General features: G+C 45.4%; 4 protein-coding genes across 4 annotated transcripts in view; 3 read left to right on the top strand and 1 right to left on the bottom strand.

Moving 5' to 3' along the window:
* The window catches only part of LOC134505632 (protein HIRA), a 121,959-nt gene that overhangs the window by 59,734 nt on the left and 37,918 nt on the right, over positions 1–24,307 (top strand). The gene's annotated exons all lie outside the window — the stretch shown is intronic.
* On the top strand, positions 608–13,342 carry UFD1 (ubiquitin recognition factor in ER associated degradation 1). Its single transcript, XM_063315419.1, has 12 exons — positions 608–805; positions 2,476–2,608; positions 5,212–5,244; positions 5,986–6,107; positions 7,182–7,312; positions 8,423–8,495; positions 9,207–9,275; positions 9,609–9,674; positions 10,668–10,715; positions 10,977–11,065; positions 11,867–11,948; positions 12,892–13,342. Exons 1-12 carry the CDS (start codon positions 803–805, stop codon positions 12,964–12,966), a joined length of 924 nt encoding a protein of 307 aa, XP_063171489.1. The 5' UTR covers positions 608–802; the 3' UTR covers positions 12,967–13,342.
* On the top strand, positions 15,216–17,941 carry C15H22orf39 (chromosome 15 C22orf39 homolog). Its single transcript, XM_063315511.1, has 3 exons — positions 15,216–15,286; positions 16,099–16,266; positions 17,717–17,941. Exons 1-3 carry the CDS (start codon positions 15,263–15,265, stop codon positions 17,843–17,845), a joined length of 321 nt encoding a protein of 106 aa, XP_063171581.1. The 5' UTR covers positions 15,216–15,262; the 3' UTR covers positions 17,846–17,941.
* MRPL40 (mitochondrial ribosomal protein L40) lies at positions 18,592–24,094 on the bottom strand. Its single transcript, XM_063315510.1, has 4 exons — positions 23,979–24,094; positions 22,905–22,991; positions 20,795–20,953; positions 18,592–19,179 (listed from the first exon to the last, which is right to left on the bottom strand). The coding sequence occupies exons 1-4, from the start codon at positions 24,035–24,037 to the stop codon at positions 18,870–18,872; spliced, it is 615 nt and encodes a 204-aa protein (XP_063171580.1). The 5' UTR covers positions 24,038–24,094; the 3' UTR covers positions 18,592–18,869.

Genomic DNA, 24,307 nt, shown 5'->3' with positions numbered 1-24,307 from the left:
CTCCCAAGAGCATTATTCCCATGTGCGGGGTGAGGGGGGCGGGAAAAGGTGCTTGAAGATAATCTCGGAGCGGGGATGAGAGCACGTCCCGTCCCTTCCCAGGGCTTGAACTAATTAAATGAAAAGAAATAAAAAGAAACATTACCGGTAGTAGTTATTGTAACGCAATACTTCCCAACTCTTGGGCCAGGAGGGCCGACCACCATTTTGTTTCCTTTCAGAAGGGGGGGGGAACAGAGCCAGGGCAAATTGGTGGCCGCCATGTTGGGTAAGGGCATTCCCTGCTCTTTAACGTTCCCCACGGTCTTGCTGGGTTGATAAACACCTAAAGCAAGCCTAGGCGCCTTATGAGGAAAGACATCGTGCATGGCTAAGTGTATGCCTGTATTCCAGGGTATCTTAAAGATGCTCTATTGCTTTGACTGTAATGGAAAGAAGGGATAGTTTTATAGAGTCGCTCTAGCCGTTTGCACACACTCGGAAGACAATAAGAACCGGACCGGTGGCTCGAACTGCATTCTGGGAAGCCTAGTTTCTCCGCGGCTCTTCGGCTGCCTGCCTGCTCTGCCCCGCAGAAGCGTCCCGTACTCCGAGGGGGCGGCTGATCCCTGTTTGCTCCCCAGGAGGGGCCGATTTGGGGGTCCCTCGGGGCAGAGCCTGGGCCTAGGCCGAAGAGCGGCTCCGCGCGTCCCGCGGGAGGCTTCCTGACGGGACGAAGAGCAGAGAAGCGGCTCGGCGGCTGCCGGCTTTCGGGGGGACGCCTGGCCGGCTGTGAGGGGCGGCAGAAGCAGGCGTCGCCATCATGGTACAGGCCACAGGGAGACCCCCCCTTCCTGGCCTCGGGGCACCCCGGTCCAGAGCGGGACCGAGGGAGAGGCAGAGCTCGCAGGGAGGGAAAATGCAGACTCATCTGGCTGGAAGGGACCTCGGTTATCAGAAGCTGGGCCCCCTCCGGGGGGGTGGACTACAAATCCCATCCGGGAGGGGCGGACTACAAATCCCCAGGCGGGCAGAATGGACTACAAACCCCACCCATGGGTTGTGGACTACAAAACCCCGTCCAGGCGGGGTGGACTACAAACCGCATCCTGGGGGGTGGGCTGCAGACGCTCACCTGGGAGGGGTGGACTACAAAACCCCATCCAGGAGTGGTGGGCTATAAATCCCATCCAGGCGGGGTGGGCTACAGACCCCAGGTAGGTGGGGGGACTATTAATCCCATCCAGGCGGGGTGGACTGCAAATCCCATCCAGGGGCTGGGCTACAGACCCCATCTGGGCAGGGTGGAGTACAGATCCCATCCAGGATGGGTGGACTACAAAACCCATCCTCCCCTCCTGCCACATGCACCCTTTCCTCTGCAAAACAGGTGGGGGGCAGTTCCCATCCCGTCCCCCTTGCCAGAGTTGGGGGACTTGGGAGGGGTCTCAGAGCCTTCTTCAGTTGGCTGCCTTCTGTCTGTGTGGCCGTTTAATGTATATATTTCACATCGTAATGTGAGAGTTGCCTTATTCATCTTGGGTTATTCAAATGTTTAATAAGTTGCTGCCCCACCAAGGTTTCCTGCTGGTTTTTTGGCTAGCTGTGTTGAGAAAGGATCCGGAATCCTCCTCCTGAAGAAGAGGGTGGACTTTTCAAACAAGTTGTTGTTTATTCGTTTAGTCGCTTCCAACTCTTCGTGACTTCATGGACCAGCCCACGCCAGAGCTTCCTGTCGGTCGTCAACACCCCCAGCTCCCCCAGGGACGAGTCCGTCACCTCTAGAATATCATCCATCCACCTTGCCCTTGGTCGGCCCCTCTTCCTTTTGCCCTCCACTCTCCCCAGCATCAGCACCTTCTCCAGGGTGTCCTGTCTTCTCATTATGTGGCCAAAGTATTTCAGTTTTGCCTTTAATACCATTCCCTCAAGTGAGCAGTCTGGCTTTATTTCCTGGAGGATGGACTGGTTTGATCTTCTTGCCGTCCAAGGCACTCTCAGAATTTTCCTCCAACACCACAGTTCAAAAGCATCGATCTTCCTTCGCTCAGCCTTCCTTATGGTCCAGCTCTCGCAGCCATATGTTACTACGGGGAACACCATTGCTTTAACTATGCGGACCTTTGTTGTCAGTGTGATGTCTCTGCTCTTAACTCTTTGATCGAGATTGGTCATTGCTCTTCTCCCAAGCATTACGCGTCTTCTGATTTCCTGACTGCAGTCACCATCTGCAGTAATCTTTGCACCTAGGAATACGAAGTCTTTCACTGCTTCTACATTTTGGCCTTAAAACAAGAAGTGGCAAGGATTCAGAGCAGGGCATGAACTTCTTTTAAAAGAATCAGGGGTGGAATGGAGGTCTGAGCCGTCTTTTCCCCGTAACCAAATGTGGGGCAGAGACAGGATGGGATTTCTATTAAAGGGGGGAAATTCTGTCCAATTTATTCTGATATTTCTCCTCTTACGCCTTCTGTATTTCTCTCCTCCTCCCCCCAGTTTTCCTTCAACATGTTTGACCACCCAATTCCCCGCGTGTTCCAGAATCGCTTCTCCACCCAGTACCGCTGTTTCTCCGTCTCCATGCTTGCTGGCCCGAACGACAGATCAGATGTGGAGAAGGGCGGAAAAAGTATGCGTTGTTATGTTTTGTTTTAATTTCTCCCTCCTTTGGTAGGCTGCAGAGTTAGCCTCTGAAATGGCAGTCGAACTATTTGGTCTGTAGGTAGCATCTGAAATAACGTGAAGCGTTCCTGGCTCAAGCCTCCCCCTTTTCAATACGTGAGCATCTGCCCATCGCTTTGCAGGCTAAGCCGGAGTTAGGCAGCTTATTCTTTCATGACTCAAATTTTGGGCATTTTGGATACGTTGAACTAAGCCAGTAGTTCTTCAACTGGGGGTAATTATCCAAGTGGGTGATTTGGGCACATCGTGGGGGTTAATGGAGCAATTTATAATGGTGTGTTTGTGAGAATCCAGTTTGTGACAGCCACTGCCTGAGGTGCTTGTGTAAATCAACAGAGTCTGTTTTGGGGGAGAGGGGTATTGGCGTTATTCAAGACTGGGAAAAGGGGTAATTGGGCCAAACGGTTTTAACAACCGCTGAGCTGAACTATCTGCTTGGTTGAGGAGTGCTTTTTTTTCCCCCAGTATAAAATCAAGCAGGTGGTCTTTCCACAAGAATCTGTCCTTGGTTTCCCCCTCCCCCCCCACCTCCAGCTTTCTTCCTATCAGTTTCTCAATTTAGGGTGGAAAGAGCTGATTGTTGACACCGTTGTGCATTGGAAACCCCTGTTTGGGCGCAAAAAAAGTCAGCTACCGATCTTGAGGATGAGACCCTAAGAAGAGCCCTGAAGCTGGATCAGGCTCATGGGTTGTTTTGTCCAGCACCCCAGATGTCAATCGGAGCCCACAAGCCAGATACTTGCACAAGGGTGCTCCTTGTATGTCATAGGAAATCAGGGATGCTATAGGATGGTACTACTTTCTAAGCAAAGCACACTACCACACTAAGACTTTTAAAAAAAATACTTTTATTATGGAAACTGCTTTCATAATAAACTTGGCTGCTGGACTTAATAAATACAGAGATGCATTATTTACGGAGCTTCCATTTGTGTTTTCCTAAAAGCGCTTCGGTTTACCAGCCTCTCAGAGTGATTTCTAACAATTTTCTATGCAACTGCTATTAAGAGATGCAGTGCCTCCGATCTTAAAAATAACCTAGAGTCAGCATGGCTATTAGACATTAATAGCCATATCCTCCGTTGCCTAATTCATTTTCAGAATTGACCAGCTTATACTAAATGCAGCCTCCGAAGCTTGTAAATCTGTTTACGATCCAGTGTTTGCTGGGAACGTGATTTATCTCTTTCAGCATGATTGGATAACCTGGCCTTGTGCTCTGGTTAAGAAGGTCAGCATTTCTTCATGAGTGCTGGGCCTCCTGTCCTACCTGTTTGCCAACCAACTGGGTGTGTCCCTGAGCTGTTGTCCTGCGGGAACATCCTGTTTCCTTGTCTGTGCTACTTCTGGAGCCTGGCAGGGAGCCTGGTTTCACCTCTTGACCTAAAGAATGTTCATTGCAGCTGATGCCAGGTTCTATATCCCACATAAGAATGTATAGCATTGTTTTACACCCATATTACAGGTAGTCCTTGACTTACAACCACAACTGGGACTGGAACTTCTGTTGCTAAGCAAGGTGGTTGTTAAGAGAGTCACACCCGATTTTATAACCTTTTTTGCTGCGGTTGTTAAGCAAATCGCCATGGTCGTTAAGCAAATCCAGCTTCCCCCATTGACTTTGCTTGTTGGAAGCTGGCCGGGTAGGGTGCAAATGGTGATCATGTGACCCCCGAGTGCTGCAACTGTCATAACTGCAAGCCGGTTGCCAAGTGCCTGAATTTGATCATGTGACCACAGGGATGCTGTGACAGTCATAAATGCGAGGACCAATCGTAAGTCACTTTTCAGTGCCATCGTAACTTCAAGCGGTTGCTAAATGAATGGTTGTAAGTTGAGGACTCTCTGTGTTTTTATTAATCGATTAGCTGTTTGTTTCTCTATTACCTAGGTTTTATTTTTAGTATCTAGGTATCTCTATGCGTTGTAGGAAACTTTTATGCATTTTTATTGAGGTTTTAGAAACATTTTAGGCATTTTATTATCCTCTCTAGAGAATATTTGTTTTCTTTACTCATGCCATGGCACCTTGTGTGATGTTGTTCTATACTTTTATGAAGCCAATTTTCTCACTTGCCAGACAGTGACTGTAATAAAGGTTATCTATCAATCATGATAAAAAACATGTCTTACTTGGTGGCTCTGCTTTTTTTCCCTCACTTTATCATAGATGGGTAGTAATTGAAGGAAAATCTCTGTGATTATGCTAAGCTAAAATGACTTTGTAGGGAATTTGGCCTAATCTTGTTATTTGCAGAGATGGTTCTGCTTTTCTTAAGATAATTTGGATAGCCCTTTCAGTCTGTTGTTTCCAAATATTACAGATGGTGTTTCCAGAATTTCAAGCCAGTGTGGTTGTGCTGTTGAGACTTATGGAAAGTACTAGGTTGAGAAAAGCTACCCAGATATCTTTTAAATGTGTTCACTGTTGGTGAAACAATTGCAGTGATTGGAATTGTGATTGAAATGTCTGGGATTGATTTTCTTTGCCACTTGCGATCTGTTTTTCCTAACATTTTTCCCTGATTATTGTTTTGCCTTTTCCCACAGTAATTATGCCACCCTCTGCTTTGGATCAACTCAGTAAGTAATAACTATTTACCTATTGAGTATCTTTAATGTGTTTTCATACTTGATGTTCTCTGGTTGCACATCTATTTCTTTAAAGGACTGTTCTCCCACTCTTCAGCCAAAACAACTCATGTGGCAGCTTTTGCACAAAGACTGCCCATCTGCAGTCTCAAAGAAACTTTTTTTAAAAAGGAGCAGGAGGAAGGGTGGGGCAAAGCAATTCTTAAAGTTTAAACAAATTTAAAACCACCAACTGAAAACCATTCAAGGAGAGATGGATGGTGTCAGCCCTGCTAGGTAGACCAGACAGGGAAATCAACTCCACAGGAAGGCTAAAACGACTTTATTGAGATTGGATACAATAACAGAATCGTACAAGCCTGATTGTGCAGGACCTCCTCATTCTCCTTCTTAAAGTTCAGTGAATTAGGGAGGCATCTGACTGAGCTGCTTCTAAATGTTATCTGGACATTCTGAATTTTAGAAATGCTTCATCCCCTTCTGCCTAGGAAATGGTTCCTGCATATCTCCATGAAGGTGGTCATCTTTACCCTCTACACCTGGTATTTTGGCCTGGCTGATTCTCATGTCCATCTTCAATGGCCTGGTGAAATCTTAACGATGGCATTTTGGATCAATTAAACCTTGGCCTTGAAGTTCTTCAGAAGCAGTCCAAGGGATTTTCTGCGAGCTTCAAGAACATCTCCTTTGATATACTGTAACCCGCAGGTTTTCTCCTCTTGTTCCCACTAGGTCGGCTTAATATCACCTACCCGATGTTGTTTAAACTGACTAATAAAAATTCAGACCGGATGACTCACTGCGGTGTGCTTGAATTTGTGGCTGATGAAGGCATTTGTTACCTTCCACACTGGGTAAGTGGATGGTTTTGTTCGATTAAATTAGAGATACAGTCCTCAGATCAAATATGTGGCAAGATTCATTTTATCATAAGAAGTTCCATTTTTAAATAATCTACTGTACATCTGGTTCGGCATTCCTCAGTATAGTGCCTTCTGGATCTCTTAGGCAATGTGGAATTGTCTGCGTGCTGTTTCACACAGTGTCCAAAATCCTTGCCTGTTTAGTGTAGTGATGAGAGCATATGATACTCAACAGGTTTCTTGCTCCTAAACCATTGGTTGGGTTCATTAAAGTGGCTTACTTAATGTGGGTGGGGTTGATTGATTTATACACGTGTATACCACTTTCAATTTAAAAAAACCCAAAGCTGTTCACACTCAAATGTGTATTTTGTGACGGTCCTTTTGGGGGTCTTTAACCTTACACAGCGACGCGGTGGCGCTGCGGGTTAAACCGCTGAGCTGTCGATCGGAAGGTCGGCGGTTCGAAACCGCGCGGCGGGGTGAGCTCCCGTTGTTAATCCCAGCTCCTGCTCACCTAGCAGTTCGAAAACATGCAAATGTGAGTAGATCAATAGGTACCGCTTCGGCGGGAAGGTAACGGCATTCTGTGTCGTCATGCTGGCCACATGACCCGGAAGTGTCTCTGGACAACGCCGGCTCTAAGGCTTAGAAACGGAGATGAGCACCGCCCCCTAGAGTCGGACACGACTGGACTTTACGTCAAGGGAAACCTTTACCTTTATCTTAACCTTACACAGCAGTAAGACAGCAGATGAGGGAAGTGGTAGTCAGTCAGTTTCTATAGCCTCCTGGCCTTCCTTGTCTATTTCACCAATGTATTTTCCCCAGATCTCAGTTTTGAGACCTTTTTTTAGTAAAAAGATTTGATCTGGAGAGTCTGGTGGGGGTGGGCATCCATGGGGAAAAAGTAAAGAAAGATTAATTTCTCCTCTCTGGCTGTCGCAATCCTCTTTGTTATCCGTTCTTCCCACTCCCATTGTTGCTGTTTGCAAACATCATCAGAAAAATGTGTTGAACTTCGTGCCTTGCTTGAAATGAGTTTGGCTGTGCTTCTTTTCCAAGATGATGCAGAACCTTCTCCTGGAGGAAGGGGGCCTGGTGCAGGTGGAAAGTGTCAACCTTCAAGTAGCCACCTACTCCAAATTTCAGCCCCAAAGTCCTGATTTCCTTGACATCACCAACCCTAAAGCAGTGTATCCTTTTTGGGTTGTCCTTCAAGAGGGAACAGCCTGGTTGATTGGAGCTGAAGCGCTTTGCTTCTAAACGTGGATGTGGGGAAAGAAGCCACGCAGGCTAATACTACTTTTATTATAAAATTATAGTAACAGAACCTTTCAAGTCTGAATGGGCTTCCCCCTCCCTCCCTTTGTCTTCATGAGGACTAGGTATGGTCTTGCCTGAGACGTTTTCTCGGGTTACAGTTCTGGCCTGGACTTCGGTTTCTTTTATCTGACCGTTGTCTCAGTAGCAGTTCTTCCCCCTGTTCCTCAAGATCCTTCCTTCTACCTATTACACATACATAGAATGAAAGGACCCCTGTAGACCGTCCAAAAACAGATTTAAAAAATACGCCTATGGGGAGGTCCTTGTTTTTATAGCTACCGAAGGTTTATAGGCACCAGCTTGAGGGGAAATAGCTAGAGACAGAATTTTCAGCTCAGATTTGCTGCCAACGTTCACCTGACCCTCCACAGATAACCCATGATGAGAATCTCTAGGAAATTAAGCCACTCTTTTGAGAAACAAAAATAAGAGGACCCTGCTACATACATGTCCTTAGGGGGAGATGGGCGGTGATAAAATTTGACAAAATGTCCTGATTGGCTGTTTTCCCATTTATTTATTTATTCGTGCCAGAAGCATCACAATTAAAATAAGGCGTACTGTAAACATAGAATTTAAAATACGGAAGTTAAAATATATAAAAGTTAAACAGATCTTGCCCAGAAACGGGCACCATTACTTGCGTTCTGTCGCGCTGTCATGAGGTCCTCAAATGTGCATTGATCGGGGCACAGAGGACAGGTGTACATGTGTGTTGTTGTCTGCATGTCTCCACAGTCACAAAGGGCAGAGGCCACCGGGTAGCCCCATTTGCTCAGAGTATCTCTGGATCTTGTGCCCGTGAGCAGTCTGTTCAACGATTTCCATGCTTCCCAACTTTCCCTTGAAGAGCGAAAGAGTGAGGCCAGACACAACAGGGTAGCATTTAAACCAGCTGCTGGTCAAAATCCCAAAGGGGTTGCCTCACCTTTATACTGCGACTGGAAGGTATCTATCTTTCCCTTTAACGTTCTCTGAAGATTGGAAAACGCGCTCCGAAATTTTGCTTGCCTGACCACTGGAGACGTCATTGCCATCAACTACAATGAGAAGGTAATTGTGCCTACATTTACAGTGAATTCTGCAAGGGGATTTTCAAGCACACGGTCAGTGTTGCAAGCAGGATTAACTCCCAGTCGTGGAGAGTTGAGCGCAACGGCCTCTGTAACAAAGCACAGCCACCTCAAAATGGTGACACGTGTGTGACGATAGGCGCGTTTGTGTTGCTGTGTCCAGTGCAAGGTTGAAAATGGGACCTGCTGTCATTTGTGGCCCTCCTGCTCCGACGCCCGTGGGTAGGGGTGAGGATCATCCCAGTTTTAATCAGAGCTGGGAGGGGGCCGTCAAAACAGTTAAGGGCGCTATAGCATGACTCGCTTGTTAAAACTGCTTTCGAGACCCTTTTTATGTGCTTTTTAATCCTTTCCAACGAAACCGAATTATAGGGCAAGGCTGGGGCATCGATCTGTTGGCAGGATAACTCTTTGAAAATGCCCGAGTACAGGACTAAATTGGATTGGAAATGGGCAAAAAATAAATAAAAACAAGTCTGAAAATGGGCCAGAACTGGCAAGGAGCTGCAGGGAGGAAAATCCAGAAAATTCATCCCTATGGGAGGGGCTTGGGTTGCTGGCCACTCCTCTGTTCTAAGCCCCTCCTCCTTCCTTCCCAGTCATGTGACCTGGAACCAAGCTACTTTTAAGGGGTGGTAAAGATGCCCAAACACCCTGTTCTTCATGCTTTTTCTTTCTTTCTTTCTTTCAGATCTATGAACTTCGAGTCATGGAGACCAAGCCTGACAAAGCCGTGTCCATCATTGAATGCGACATGAATGTAAGTCAGAGATGGGCGATCTCCATCTTGTCGACTCAGGCTTAGCCCCTGGCAGGGTTGATGTACCATGCAGGCCCAGATGGAAGAAAGCAGACTCTGACCTAGTAGGAATCCAGCCCTCCTCTGCTGAAAATTCTCTAACAAAATAAACTGTCTGGCAAAGCCTTCTAACAAGCGGTCTGTAAATCAGTGTTTCTCAGTCTCAGCAACTTTAAGTTGCTGAGATTGAAAAACACTGTTGTAAGTAGATTGGGTTTGTAAACAACTTGTAATAAGGGTGGCTTGATGATTGTGAACTGGCTGTAATGTTTGTGTTGCATTGACTTAATTCAGGTGGACTTTGATGCACCTTTGGGTTACAAAGAGCCAGAAAGACAAACGCCTCACGAGGAGTCTGCTGTAAGTTGCTGCTTGTTGTGTTGTTGGCTCCTTGCTTCTTTCTCCCCGCCCCCCCACCCCCTCCCCTTCACTTGAAAGAAGTCGTGATCCGTTTTATATTCACTGAAGATGTTGCCTAGTCTGGCAATGAAACGTCTGCAAGAAAACAACAAGGCTCAGAGAGCACCCAGGACTCCATATATTCAAAATGTCTGAAGAATTGAAAGCCCTGTGAAACACGGGACCGGCGCAGAATGCTTCTCTCTGTTGGATCAGCTGATCCAACTCCATTCTCCGCATCACAGCCTAGCCACTTGGCACGTTTATGGGACGCTGGATTTTTCAAAAGATTCATTTGTGCCGTGATGAATCTCAGGGTTATTCCAAGCTTACTTAAACCTCCAGTTTAGAGGTTATATTCCTTTGGCTATATGGGTAGTCCTCAATTTACGACCATAATTGGGATCAGAATTTCCATTGTAAGTCGTTGTAGTCGTAAGTGGAGTACCACATGACTTGACCTGATTTTACAACCATTTTTACAGTGGCTGTTAAGCAAATGACAGGTCATTAAGCGAATCACCATGGTTGGTAAGCAAATCCAGCTTCCCCGATAGGGATTTTTTGATGGAAAACGGCAAATAACATCGCAAAGCGCTATCACATGGCCACAGGACACTGCACCTGGTCCTAAACGTGAGCCGGTTGCCAAGTGCCCAAAATGTGATCATGTTACTGTGGGGGGGGGGTGGGGGGTGCCATGTTTTGCGACGCTTGGAAGTGCTTTGCAGGCCATGAAGCACACATTTTGAGGCTGTCGTAACTTTAGACCGTCGTTAAACGTACAGTCGTAAGTTGAGGACTATCTGTATCCCCAGCAGCACCCAGGTTGGAAACAGAGCTCGTGATAAGCCTAACAGAGCAAATTCTTCTTGAGGAATATTCCAAACTACTTATTCTACAGACTGAAGTCATGATAAAATAGCTTTGTTTATTTCTCCTCTTGCTTCCTAGGATGTTGAAGCAGATCACAGCGGTTATGTGAGTGACCTGGGATTCCGTGTAAGTCTCTTTATTGAGATAAGGCTTGCCTATGTTGATAATTAAAGGTTAAAGTTGACCCCTGTTGGACTGTAAACTCTTGAGTGCTTGTAAGGAAAAGCAAAAAGGTGATCTTTGACGCTCCACCTTTCATTTCTTTGGAGATTGGCTTCAGGGAATTTTTGGATTAAATCAGTTTTAAATCTATTCAGTTGAGTTTTGATGGCACCCTTGGCAAACACAGACTTAAACGGTGAATTTTTTTCCCCCTTCTTCCCTTAGGCATTTTCTGGATCTGGGAACAGGCTGGATGGAAAAAAGAAGGGGGTTGAACCAAGTCCCTCTCCAATTAAACCAGGAGACATCCGACGGTTGGTTGGCCCCCTGAAGTAGTTCTTTGTTTCCTTCCACCACAGTTCGCTTAGATGGTTATCGTTTTTGCCAATGGCCTGGTTTGCTCATTGCAAGAAGCCACTTTGGTGTCGTGGTTCAAGGCACCAGGCTAGAAACTGGGAGACTGTGAGTTCTAGTCCTACTTTAGGCACGAAGCCATCTGGGTGACCTTGGGCCAGTCACTCCCTCTCAGCCCCAGGAAGGAGGCAATGGCAAGCCACTTCTGAAAAAACTTGCCAGGAAAACTGCAGGGGCTAGTCCAGGCAGTCTCCAAGAACTGGACACAATTGAACAGATTAAGAAAATGGTTTATTTAGGCCTGGTTTAATATATAAGTCATAGTGGGCTGGGTTTGCCCAATGCATTGGGCCACAAACCATGTTAATAACCACAGTGGCTGGCTTTGTACAACCCCTTAAGCTGAGGCAGAATGCTGTGCCCATATTGGCTGGGTTCGCACATTATGCTGAGCAAGGCTAAAATAGGGTGAGGTGGTCAAAAGAGTAGAGTGTTGTGAGAATCCAGTGATTGTCTTTGTTTATTTCCTGGTTGATTTTGAAAATGCATGTGCCTGCCCGCGTCCTCGTGACTTATGTGGGCTTACAAAACACAGTAAAATCTCAATGTGTTAAAATATCCAGAATCACAGAACAAAAAAAACGAATTAGTAAAAACATCACAAGTTGTGGTATAACCTCTCGGTCGCAAAATCGACTTAATTAAACCTTTTGCTTGATTTTGCCTTTCTGAACGGATACATTTTCTCCCTCCTTTTGCAGGGGCATTCCAAATTACGACTTCAAAATCGGCAAGATCACATTCATTCGAAATTCTCGGCCGCTGGTCAAGAAAATAGAAGAGGTGAGTGAAGCTGGATAGGGACTTTTTAGCTGGATCTCAGCAAGGCAGATTGTGAACTCAAATACGTGCAACCCTTCTGTGAGGCCCAAACCAGCCAGAGAATTCGTAGCTGATTATTGTGGCGTCTTACAGATCACGTTATAAACACCAGCAATGTATCATTTTCCAAGAAGCCAAAGAGATTAGAAAAAAGAAACAAGCATCTCAAAAAATGTGGTGAGAGTCTTTTCTGTGTTTGCTTTTTTTAAAATTCAAGTTAGATGCCTTGTTTGTTTGATTATTGGATTTGTAAGCCCCCCCCATCTTAAAACTCTAAACCAGCCTTTCTCAGCCTTTTGACCCTGGAGGAACCCTTGAAATATTGTTCAGGCCTCGGGGAACCCCTGCAGATTCAGGCTCAAATATAGGCCAGAAAGTTACAAAATTATTCTATTCGTTTCATGGGTAGGCCTGTCTCTCTGCATTGACAGTGTTCTTAAACTAAAAATAAAGAATGAAACTTCCCTCTTTTGTGTGAAGTTGCCCGAATTTGAAATAAATTTTTTATTAAATCATGATCTTCCAGGGAACCCCTGGTGACCTCTAGGGAACCCTGGAACCCTGGTTGAGAAACCTTGATCTAGATGGTCATAACATATTGCATAAAAAAAAAAAAATCCGATGCCTTTTTTCAAACGAAATCAACAGAAATCTTCAGATGCTATGGTTATGTTAGGTAGCTTGCGAGCCAAACTCTGAAAATCCCCAGAAATTTTGTGCAAGCTTTTCTGTGTTGTTTTTTTTAATTATCCATCCCCGGAATAAATCTGGATCCTCCATCAGCTTGAGAATCAGACTTCCTAACGGCATTTGAAGAAGGCCCTTTTGGCTTGGTGAGTGCGGTTCCAGAAAACAATTAAACCAGTCCAAATAATCTTTCCCACCCTTTGCTCCGTTTTCTCAGGATGACGCTGGAAGCCGTTTCGTTGCATTTTCTGGAGAAGGCCAGTCCCTGCGCAAGAAAGGAAGAAAACCCTAAATTCTGCGGTCAGAAGACAATAAAATAACCATGTAGCATTTCTGGCAAGACTGCTTGTTTTCAGTGGGACACATTAATACATTCAGCAGGAAGTGAAGATCAGGTTCTGAAGTTGCATTCTCATGTTAAGAAAGTGGAGCTGCCCTAACGAAGAGCGCCTTCTAAGAAGCGGGTTTGGGAGAGTTCGGCTCTAAGCCGGGCCCTGCTTTCGCCCTCCTGCGAAGCAGAGTGACTCCACTGCCATGGGGGACGGATGACTTGGGGGGCAAGCTATCATCGCCCACTTCCCCAGCCACCCATTCTCCTTTTAGGAGAACAGAGCAGTATTTGTGTAACGGCTTTCTCTGCAGCAATAAAGCTGGTTTGTTACCAAGTACGCAATCTCATCCGTGAGAACTGAAGCAAGATTCAATTTAGGTCAGTCGGATTTTGTAGGACTGGGGAGGGGTGGTGGTGGTCTTGGACGCAAACATATTTTAAAGCTGGATCTGTACCCCTGTTTTATGCCTACAAAGAGGGCCATAACAGAACATTAATTACTGAGCCGAAAAGAAGCTTGGCGAACTTTCCGTTCCTGGTGAATAGGTTTTATTTTGGTCCAGTGACAAGTGTAGGCAACAGCGCAGTGTTTTTTTCTTGCCTGCTTCTCTTTATTTGGTCATTCTGAAATGCGTTGGGAATCTTTATTCAAAAAGGGCTGTGGAGCTAAGCTGAAACATGCTGATAGTGTGCAGCCAACTTTATACAGGTAGTCCTCAACATACAACCGTTCATTTAGCGACCGTCCGAAGTTACAATGGCGCTGGAAAAAGTGACTTACGGCCGGTCCTCACACTTACGACCGTCATGGTGTTCCCCACAGTCCCGTGATCGAAATTCAGGCACTTGGTAACTGGCATATATTTACAATGGTTGCAGCATCCCAGGGTCATGCGATTACCCATTTGCAACCTTCCCCCGCCAGCTTCCAACAAGCAAAATCTATAGGGGAAGCTGGACTCACCTAATGACCATACAATTCACTTAACGACCACAGGAAAAGGGTCGTAAAATCAGGCACAGTCACGTGATGCCTCGCTTAACAGCCACATTGCTTAGCAACCAAAGTTCTAGTCCCAGTTGTGGTTGTAAGTCAAGGATTACCTCTAAGTGTTTCTCTACCCTAGAATGTGTAATGGTATGATACAATAGGTGGCAAGATAAGGAATGAGATCAATTGAAAGTGTGTGCGTGTTGGGAAAGGAGAGCAATTTTTCCCACGCACGTAGAGCTGTTTTGGGAGATTTCTATTCCACCATACAATTGTCTTAAAAGAATTTAAAAAAAAAACACCGTTCCCTAGCCTTAGTTGCCCTCTTCCAGGAACAGCTTTATAAAACTTGAAGGTTTTCACGCTGTTCCCCAGATGTAATGATCTACAGATGTTTTTTCAAATGCTGAAATAGGATTTTGTGGCCCACCCATGTTTGAAAACAAAACAAACAAAATCACCCTTAGGAGTGCTATAGAAACAAAATTGTGCACAAAAGTAAGGAAATAAAGAGCGCACGTAACCCAGCTAAGTTAGACAACCAAATAGCTCGGGGTCAAGATGGCCGATGAAAACAGCAAAAGGACATCAGGACGAACACCGCTGATAATCTATTGCTGCTTTCCCCAATCTGCATTTTTTATACAGGTCGGGGTTTCGAAACCCAGAATCCCCAGCCATTGTGAAGTTCAGATGGGGAAAGACTGGTCATTCCAAAGGCCAAATTGCATTGCTTTAAAGGGGGTGGGTGGGGGGGTGGGTGGTGAATCTCTCTAACGTTCTGACCCGAACCAATTAAAAACGGGCAATAAAACTGCGGCTATGTTTAAACGTGGTTTCCAATGTGAGCCTTCCCCCCGTGCAACTACAATTCCCAGAAAGCCCAGCCAGCACGGCCATAGCACTCCCAAACCGTCAGACTGGAAAAAAGTCGAACCGAAACCCTCTTCCTTTTTGTTTTTGTTTTAACCCCGCACATGGAGGACCTTTTCAGCTCCGTCTGGGAACCGGAAGCGGCGTATACGCACTACTGGCTGTAGCCCTGAGTTCCCCTGCGATCCAATCGACGCCTGCCCCGCCCATCCAGAGGTCGCTTTTTCACTACACCGGGGAACCGGAAGCGATGGCTACGTGCTACTGACTGCAGCCCTTGGGTCCCTCTAAAGGTCCAATCGGCGCCCATCCCCGCCCATCCGGAGGGCGGGGCGACAGGCCAGAAGCTCCGCCCCTGCTGGGTCGTTCCTCCATTGTGGCGGAGGCCGCGCGATGGCGGGTGAGGCGTTTTGGAGGGTGAGCATCCCGGGTCAGAATCACCCCATAATCCTTGACTAATAATGAAAAACTAGGAATTGGGGGGTCATCCCTTGAACCAATAGGAAGGAAAATCCTTTCTCGGGGTGTAGTTCGCGGGTCGTGCGAATGCATGACACGGGAGTTTGCGTGTGGTGTGAAGGCAGCCTACTATTGAATTTCTCCGGGATTTAGCAGCCCGCCCACCCATTAGAGCGAGCTCTCCGATGCCCGTGGGAACGTCAAAGTTTGGAGATGGCTTTCTGAAAACTAATTACTTTGAATTATATTATAACGTCCGCTTATATTTTATATTACATTGATATTTAAACCTTCTAAACTGTATTAATTATAAATTGCTATTATTCTAACACAATAATAAATATATTAGGATTGATATATTTATAAATCATTCGTTAAAATTGTACGCTGCCCGACTCTCACCGATTCTCTGCAGCTCACAACAATCAGACGAAGAAATTACAGTAAAATAAAATAGAAAAGTTAATAGTCTAGGGAAGCATAAGAACAGTATGAGACCAGCAAGTGCCAAATTGGGTAAATATTGAGGCAGAGAGTGAGAAAGTTAGGATATGGTCAATTGACTAATCAATAAAGTACGTTGGAACAGAGAAAGGAGGCGAAACTGGACGAAGCTTCCTAGAGTTAGGCATGTCAGGATGGAATCAGTCTGTGCACTGCAGGATTTCTTCTGATCTGGGCAAACCTCAGATGGCGAGTCTTTTAACACAATGGCGAACGGTGCCAACGAGCAGGCGCTGCTTGCTGTGTTTTGCGTGTTTGTCTGACAGCCCCCCCGAGCTTGCGCAGATTACTGGTCTGAATGGAAGCTGTGCCGGAGCATCCGGAATCTATACCATAATTACTACACTTACGGGCAGACGCCATCCTGCGCCCAGTGGAAAAAGGATTACAAGAATTGCAAAGAGTGGGAGAGAACGAAAAACGCCATGGCCAAGGTATGGGATCCAGCAAGGATCTGCACCGTGGAAGTTGGATCGGTTGCTTCATTCATTAAGAACCGAAAGAGCCATTTTACCCCCCACGAATTGGCTGATCAGCTGCAGGAACGACACTCAACGGATGTCCGAGGATGCCTCTTAACATGTCCCATTCTGGAAGAGGCATTCCAGCCATCTGATGGGGCAAAATACTTCTTTTAAGAGCAAACGGGCCTTGCTGGAAAATAAATGCTATGGCATTCTCCCCCCCTCCCCCCCGTCTAAAATTGCTGCTGTATATTAGAGTCTTTTGGAGTGGGCAGCTGTAACTCTAATAATAATAATATTTTATTGATTTATTTGAAGGTATTAGCTGCCCAACTCCAATGGACTCTGTTCTTCTCTGTTCCCCATTTGACCAGAGAGTTAGTGGGATCATGGCTGTAGCTGGAATGGTTGCAAATGTTACAGATGCTCTGCTCCTAGCATCCCTCGCTGTTAGCAATCCTGGCTAGAACAGCTGGGTTTCCTATCCAATTCTGCAACATCTGGTGGGCTACAGACTCACCACCTATTGACTGATGTAACTGAAAGACAATCTGTGCCCCTTAAAATGTTGCTGTGCTGGAACAGTTTTCAAACTTTTCAAACTGCCTGTTAGTTAATTTTTTTAAAAAAAAACTGGAACTCCTGCTCAGGAGGCAAAACTCTCGTGATAGAAAACGGGCTGTGTTTGAGTGAATTTTTAATTTTTTTGCCCTCAAGTCTTTCCCAGAACCCCATCAAATTCTTGTGGAGCTTTACACTTCCACAGAGCCCAGCTTGAAACACCCTGCATTAAGACTCGTACATATATGTAGTTATTGCAGCTTTGCAGAAAGGATGGGTGGCTTCCTATGAAGAGGTTAGGTATGGCCAAAAGTTGATTTTATCAATCAAATAGTTGGCTGATTGTTCAGCTGCCTGTGAAAATGTTGCCGTTGCCCATGGTCCTTTGTTCTGGGTAACAAATCCTTAGCATGCCTAACAGAAGGTAAAAATCGTGTCAAATCCCAGAACATAAGCCATTCAGGACACAGATCTCTCACTCTGTAAAGAAGCCTTTCTCAACATTTTGAACCTGGAGGAACCCTTGAAATATTTTTCAAGCCTCAGGGAACCCCTCCACAATCAGGCTCAAAGACAGGCCAGGCGTTACAAAATTATTATATCCGTTTCATGGGTAGGCCTGTCTAGATGCATTCACAGTGTTCTTAAACTGAAAATACAGAATGAAATGTACCTCTTTAATGCGAAGTTGCCTGAATTTGAATTTTTTTTAAAATAAATCATGTTCTCCCAGGGAACCCCTAGTGATCTCTCGTGGAACCCTAGGGTGCCACGGAACCCTGTTGGAGAAACCCTGCTGTAAAGCATTGTGTGTACTGAGTGTTGGGACATTATTAATAACAACTTCTGTCTGTCGCAGGACCTGTTGTGTAACAGCGAGCGAGCACGGGTTGCCAAGAAGGAGAAATATGCACCAGTGTGGAAGATGAGAACAAGTCCTCCAGCTGATTGGAATTCACCCATTGGGGAAGAGGACTTCAAACGATGAGGCCCTCCATTATCTTAGGTTGGACTTCTGTCTGATGCCACTCAGTAATACTGAATGTGGGGATTTTTCCACTATAAATCTGTGCTGCCACCAGGCCATACCTTGCTTTAACTGTGTCAGATTTATTTTTTACGTGAATAGCTCCTCTGAGCCCTTTTCCTAAGTCAATGCGAAGTTTCAAAGGACGTTTACCAAACATCCCTGCAAAGGATATATTTTGCTGTTTACAACCTCTGTCTTTAGTTGCAAAATTAGCTATGAAAATACTGCTGCTGAGTGAGAAGGTGACACCAAGGAACTCTTTAATTCACATGCAACATTCAGGTCCTGCTTAAAACTTCCTTTATAAGCCACTGGGCCTGAGTTCATATAAACCTGATAAGTAAAAAAATAAAAAATCAATGCACCATGACTTAACAGGATGTGTGAACTCAGCCCAAGGTAGGAAGTTGAATGTTTGGAGACCTGGACTGACAAACCTGTGACGGTCAACTGCACAGTCCAGATATATAAAAATGGCTTTTCACCAGCACTCTTATCTGTGTCAGGCAAAAGTACTTTAAAGGGTTGGTAAGTAGAGTTTATTCAACATCCAGAATGGGAGCAAAAAGTGGAATTTCTACAGAACGCAGAACAAAAATTTAACTTCCTCTACCATTAATATCCTAGGAATCAGCTAAGAATAGTAATGATGGGGTCTCAGAAGCTTTGCATTTGCAATCCCCAAGAAAACTAACACCTTCACATTGGCTTCCGTGTATCTTACGACAAGATTATATTTATTTAATAAATGTCTATGGCCGCCCATAGATGGGAGCGTGTAGCAAACGTGGTTCCAACAAACCAGCTCAATTCAAAAGAACCAACATTCAAAGCCTTTTCCACTGATTCTTGTATGATCGATTTGTCTCTGGTGATTTTATTGAAGAGCCGTATCAGGCTGGTCCTTGAAATCTAGCAAATGACCAGGCAGAACATAGCATGTTTGCTGCTGTTGATGGCATTGACCTTCTAGCAGCCCGGATCAATATGTATATATTCTTGTGAGATCGTTACTTTTACCTTCAGGAGCTTCGTATTTGGGCTGAGGGGGTGTGTGCAGGGGTTCCTGCCTGTCAAAAGGGAACAGGTGAACATCCCTTCGAATGGCTGCCTGATACAGCTCTTCCGACTCCAGGCGCAATTCCCTTAAAGCCTGCTCCTGGGCAGCGACAAGAGATTTCATTGTGTCCATCTCGGCCCGGTCCTGTCGATGCTTGTACGCAGCCCACTTTTTCAAAAGGAGAGCTCGTCTTTCGCTCTCTTCAGGGGACAACGGCATCATGTCTCGCGCCCTGTCAGAAAAACACAGAGCAGCTTAGGGGATGGAGGGCCTAGCCGACCTTGGCTCATCTCAAAAGGCTAAACTGGGCAGGACCTTGTTAGTGCTTGGATGGGAGGCTGTGACAAAGTGGGTTTATTGCCAGAGAGCTGCGTGGAAGCCACCGTGAAGGTGTAGGGAGTCAAGATTCAAAATGTTACCTTTTGACGCACCCTAAAATATTACCTTTCTTTAGTGTTTCTCGACCTCGGCAACTTTGAGATGTGTGGACTTCAACTCCCACAATTCCCCAGCCAGCATGCTGGCTGGGGAATTGTGGGAGTTGAAGTCCACACATCTCAAAGTTGCCGAGGTCGAGAAACACTGCTTTAGAAGTAGTCACAGGGGAATAATAACCATGTACACGAAAAGGCCTGTGTACCTGATGCCAGTGTTAATTAATTATACCATTGAATCAGACTGCCTTATGGTGGTCTACAAGCAGATGAAATCAAGCTACAGTAAAATTAGCAAGTAAGTAACACCGTAACTAATAAAAGAATAACAACAGAATAAACATGTGCCGGTTCAAATGCATTTAGCAGCCATGTTACACCTCGAAAGTTCTACAGAATTTTTCCTTTTGATGGCCTTCTGGAATGATGCCCAGGTAAGTGTCAAGCATGCCTCTGGAGGAATGTTCTACAGGTTGGAAGAACAATCCAGCGGTGGTGGTCAGACTCTTATTCCTAACATTTCCCATTTGAGGAAACTTCATTGAAACCTGAAGGCACTGTTTTTCATAATTTTGAGGTGAGGAACAGATGGAAGGTAAAGCATAAGCTAGTCTTTCTCAACTTCAGCAACTTTAAGATGTGTGGACTTCAACAAGTCCACAAGCCCACACATCTTAAAGTTGCCAAGGCTGAGAAACACTGGTATAAGCTCTTAAAATACTGTAGGTGTATTACAATTAAAAACAAAACCAGAGAAACTCTCCAGGACAGTCACAAGCACAGCCCTATCTACAGTTTAATGCAGCCCCACCCAGCGTGTGGACCTTTGCCCTCAAATCTATTAAACACAGTCTCAGCCCTCTGAAGTTGGTGCAATTTTGTGATGATCATTCAAATGCAGCCAATGTCAAAACAAGACCCTTTAAGGCCAAAGAAAGTCATCTTTTTGGTAGTGAATATCCCAGCGCTACTTTCCACGAGAAGAAAAAACTTGAAAAATCTGGGTTGGAAAATAACTGGCCTCCGTTGTAGGTCCACCATCAATATCCATCATGATCAATATCCGACTGGCCAGAGTTTCAAACAGGGCCTCTCTCAGTAATGTTATTACTAACCTCCAAATGAACACGGCTTTGCTTTTGTTACTTTATAGATAGATCTTAAAGACTACTGTTAAAGGGGGAGATGGGCGGTGGCTAAATTTGAAAAATAAATAAATGTACCACTGCTTTAAGCTGTGGATTTTGTTGTTTCTAATCAACTGGAAACATCCAGCTGAAACAAATTTATTTGAGGTGCCAATGATGTGGAAGAACTTACATGTGAAAAGTGAAGCATAAACATCCAAAATAATTTTTTTTAAAAACTGCAGTAACAATCTCCAGTGACCCCCATTGACCAGCACCCCATTACCTTTTTTCATCCATGAATCTGAATGGTATTATGAAGTCTTCAATAGGAATCAGCTCTTGAGCTGCTTTTTCCAATTTTCTAATTTTCTTTTTCAGACGTTCTTTTAGAGCCTGGTCTTTCTTTGGATCCACCCTTTTTTTCTTCTTTGGGGGTTCTGCTCTAATGGAGGGGGAAAAATGAAATCACTTGAACTTTACAGAGCACTGTTTCACATTCTCAGAATGACTTCAATGCAAAAATCTCAACATGTTTTTTTTGTTTTTAAATCAATTGGGACAATGTTCTATTACAGACTGGCAGTGATTCAGAAGAAATCCTCTGATGGTTTTCAAAAGTGGATAAATGCAGCTAAAACTTTTCACAATCCTTTTCACTGAGTCAATTATTATCGACTTAAGCGTCTTCTTTGCTGTCTGATGCTGCAAATTTGCTTTTAAGTAAATGCCTGTGTTCAGTGGGGATTAACTCCCAGGTAAATGTGCATAAGGGACGCGGTGGCGCTGCGGGTTAAACCGCTGAGCTGTCGATCGGAAGGTCGGCGGTTCGAAACCGCGCGGCGGGGTGAGCTCCCGTTGTTAATCCCAGCTCCTGCTCACCTAGCAGTTCGAAAACATGCCAATGTGAGTAGATCAATAGGTACCGCTTCGGCGGGAAGGTAACGGCGTTCCGAGTCGTCATGCTGGCCACATGACCCGGAAGTGTCCTATGGACAACGCCGGCTCCAAGGCTTAGAAACGGAGATGAGCACCGCCCCCTAGAGTCGGACACGACTGGACTTTACGTCAAGGGAAACCTTTACCCTTTAAATGTGCATAGGACAGAAGATTGGATATTGTTATGACTTCCATGATAGCATTCCAGAAACTCAAGTATTCAGAGGGAGTTATCTTGATTACAGAAAGTGACATCCACCTGACAGTCTTTATGAATTGGGAAATCCTCATCCAAGAAAGCTTCAAAATGGCATGGAGTAGGCAGAGCTGAATCTTAAATCTCTCTGACACTCTATCACACATTCAAATATCAAGTAAATTTGAATCAGACTTACATTTATTCTGTGTTCCCCTTTCCCCCCTCTTAAAACACAAACAAATATATCCATACTTCCAGTCAGGCATTTGGAAATGTCCAGGGTTATAGACCAAGCAAAGAAGCACTCTATTATACTATGGCCATATATATGCTTACTCCAAATATAAGCCCTGTTGGATTCAACAGCGCTTTTTTCTACATAAGTGAGCATTAAACTGCAGCCTTACTGGTTAGTTACTTGAGTGCACTAGATAAATTTGAGGTGTGAACTTAGGAAAGCAGGCTCAGTTCCTCACTTTAGAATGTTTGATGGATTAGCCCACCCAAGTTACCTTTTCTCAAACTACTAGTCCCTGTAAAGATAAATCATATGTGTATTAAGAGGCTGACTGGGCTCACCCATAGGACTAAGCCATAAAAGCTATACATGTAGTCCTCGACTTATGACCATTCGTTTAGTGACCATTTGAAGTTACAACTTACAACATGTCCTTGCACTTATGACTGTTGCAATGTTTCTATGGTCACATGAGCAAAAGTCAGGCACTTGGCAATCGGTTCGCATTTACAATCGTTGCAGCATTCCAGGGTCACATGATCGCCATTTGCAACCTCCCCAGTCGGCTTCTGACAAGCAAAGTCAATGGGGGAAGCCAGATTGGCTTAATGACCGCAGTGATTCGCTTAACGACCACAGCAAAAGGGTCATAAAATCGGGCCTAACTCACTTAACAACTGCCTCGCTTAGCAACAGAAGTTCCAGTCCCAATTGTGGTCGTAAGTTGAGGACTACCTGCAGCTATTTAGCTATGTTTCAGCATGTGCTAAATCAAACACGGTACGTTCAGAAGTAATTAGCAGGATCAAACCTGAAATCCCTCATTCATTCTCCACTCAAGTTACCTTACTGGGTTCTTGGGATAATATAACGAGGGAACGGAGAACATAACCACAAGATTCTACAGTTTCTCGGAGAAGGGAAGGGAAATAAATATTTTCATAGCTTTTCCTATATTATCAAATGGAAAGGAGCAGTCAAAAGTCTTGGTTGAAAATAACAATTTGAGCTTTACCTTACCTCATGGGCAAAGCCGTTCTCAGTCCAAGGAGTGAAGATTGCCAGTGGCTCGCTCGGAGTTGTTGTACATTCCAGATGAACGGAGAACTAAAAAATATATAATGTCAATCACATGAGATAAAAGATGATCAGTAAGAGGTATAACTCATTGATTCTTTGCCAGAAAGAATTCTAGCGGCTTCAGATTCAGGGGAAGCAATTTGTACTTCTTTAGCAAAATTCTCAGAAGATAACAAAATTCTCAGAAGATTTCCAAGGGCTCAGATGCACTGTTTCTTTGTCCTTCATGAATGCTGGGGAAGGTTCATGCGTGCATACGCGAGACATGCGGCTACATAAAGTGAACAAATCAACAAACCTCGTGTTGGCTGAAATGATATATATTCCAACAGAGGCACCTGCAGTAGAAAGCTGATCTATGCAGGGGATTTAAGAATGCACAAAATGGAACATAAGGGGGGGTGGAGTGGAAAATGGTGTGTGTTATTCTATAAGGCGCTTACAATATATCCAGGTAAAGATACAGGGATAGAGATTTTTATGACAGACCAGTATTGCTTTTCGCATTGGTATTTGTAATGTATTGGTATTGCTTTTTGCTTTTAAATGGGTCGCCGGGAGGTATATAAATGTAATATATTATTATTAGCATTATTATTAGGGAGGATCAGGGCAAACAAGTTTCAGAAAGGATCAGGAAGCACCTCCAGCCGAGTCACATTTGCGAGATGGGCGGCTATATAAATGTGAGGAATTAAATAAATAAAATAAAAATACATTTCTACACGCCTCGAGGAGTTCACGAATCTACTCACCCGGGGGATCCCTAAACACAATATGCGAAGGGGCGTGGGGGGGGACACAGACGGCCTAATCAAGGTTAAAATCAACCAAGTTTAGCTTGCTGGGGTGGGGGCAGCTGCTAGCTTTTTATGGCGGGGCTGGTTTGGGGGGTCCCCAAGGGCGTTCGTTGCCCCTCCCAATCCCCAAAGACGCGCGAAGGGGTGGGGGTCGCCGCTGAAAGCAGCCAAAGGGGTGAGAAGAACGCCCCCGGGCTTCCTTTCGGCCGCTTACCGACGTAAAGCGCCTCCCACCCCGCTCCCGAAGAGGCTCAGCGCCCCCCTGGCCCACATGGCTCCGTCCCGAAGGAGGAGCGCTCCAGCGACGCACCGCGGTCCGACCGCGAATGCTGCTCCCCCGCTTCCGGCGCCCCGTCAGGAAGGTTCCGGAGAGGAGGCGGCGCGCTCAGCCCTCGCTTCTTCCCTCCGCCCCCCAGTCCGGGCGGGAGGCGCCGCGTTCTCCAACCTTGCGCTCTCCAGAGAGGGCGGTTAGGACCCTGATCCGTGGCATTCCCAGCCAGCCTGCTGGTGGTGGGTGGTGGGAAGCGGGGTCCCAGCGCCTGT

This window comes from Candoia aspera, chromosome 15, assembly GCF_035149785.1.
Source record: "Candoia aspera isolate rCanAsp1 chromosome 15, rCanAsp1.hap2, whole genome shotgun sequence".
NCBI classification, from domain to species: domain Eukaryota; kingdom Metazoa; phylum Chordata; class Lepidosauria; order Squamata; family Boidae; genus Candoia; species Candoia aspera.
Note: the sequence above shows the minus strand (reverse complement) of the source record. Positions and strands in the feature narration are given on the sequence as shown.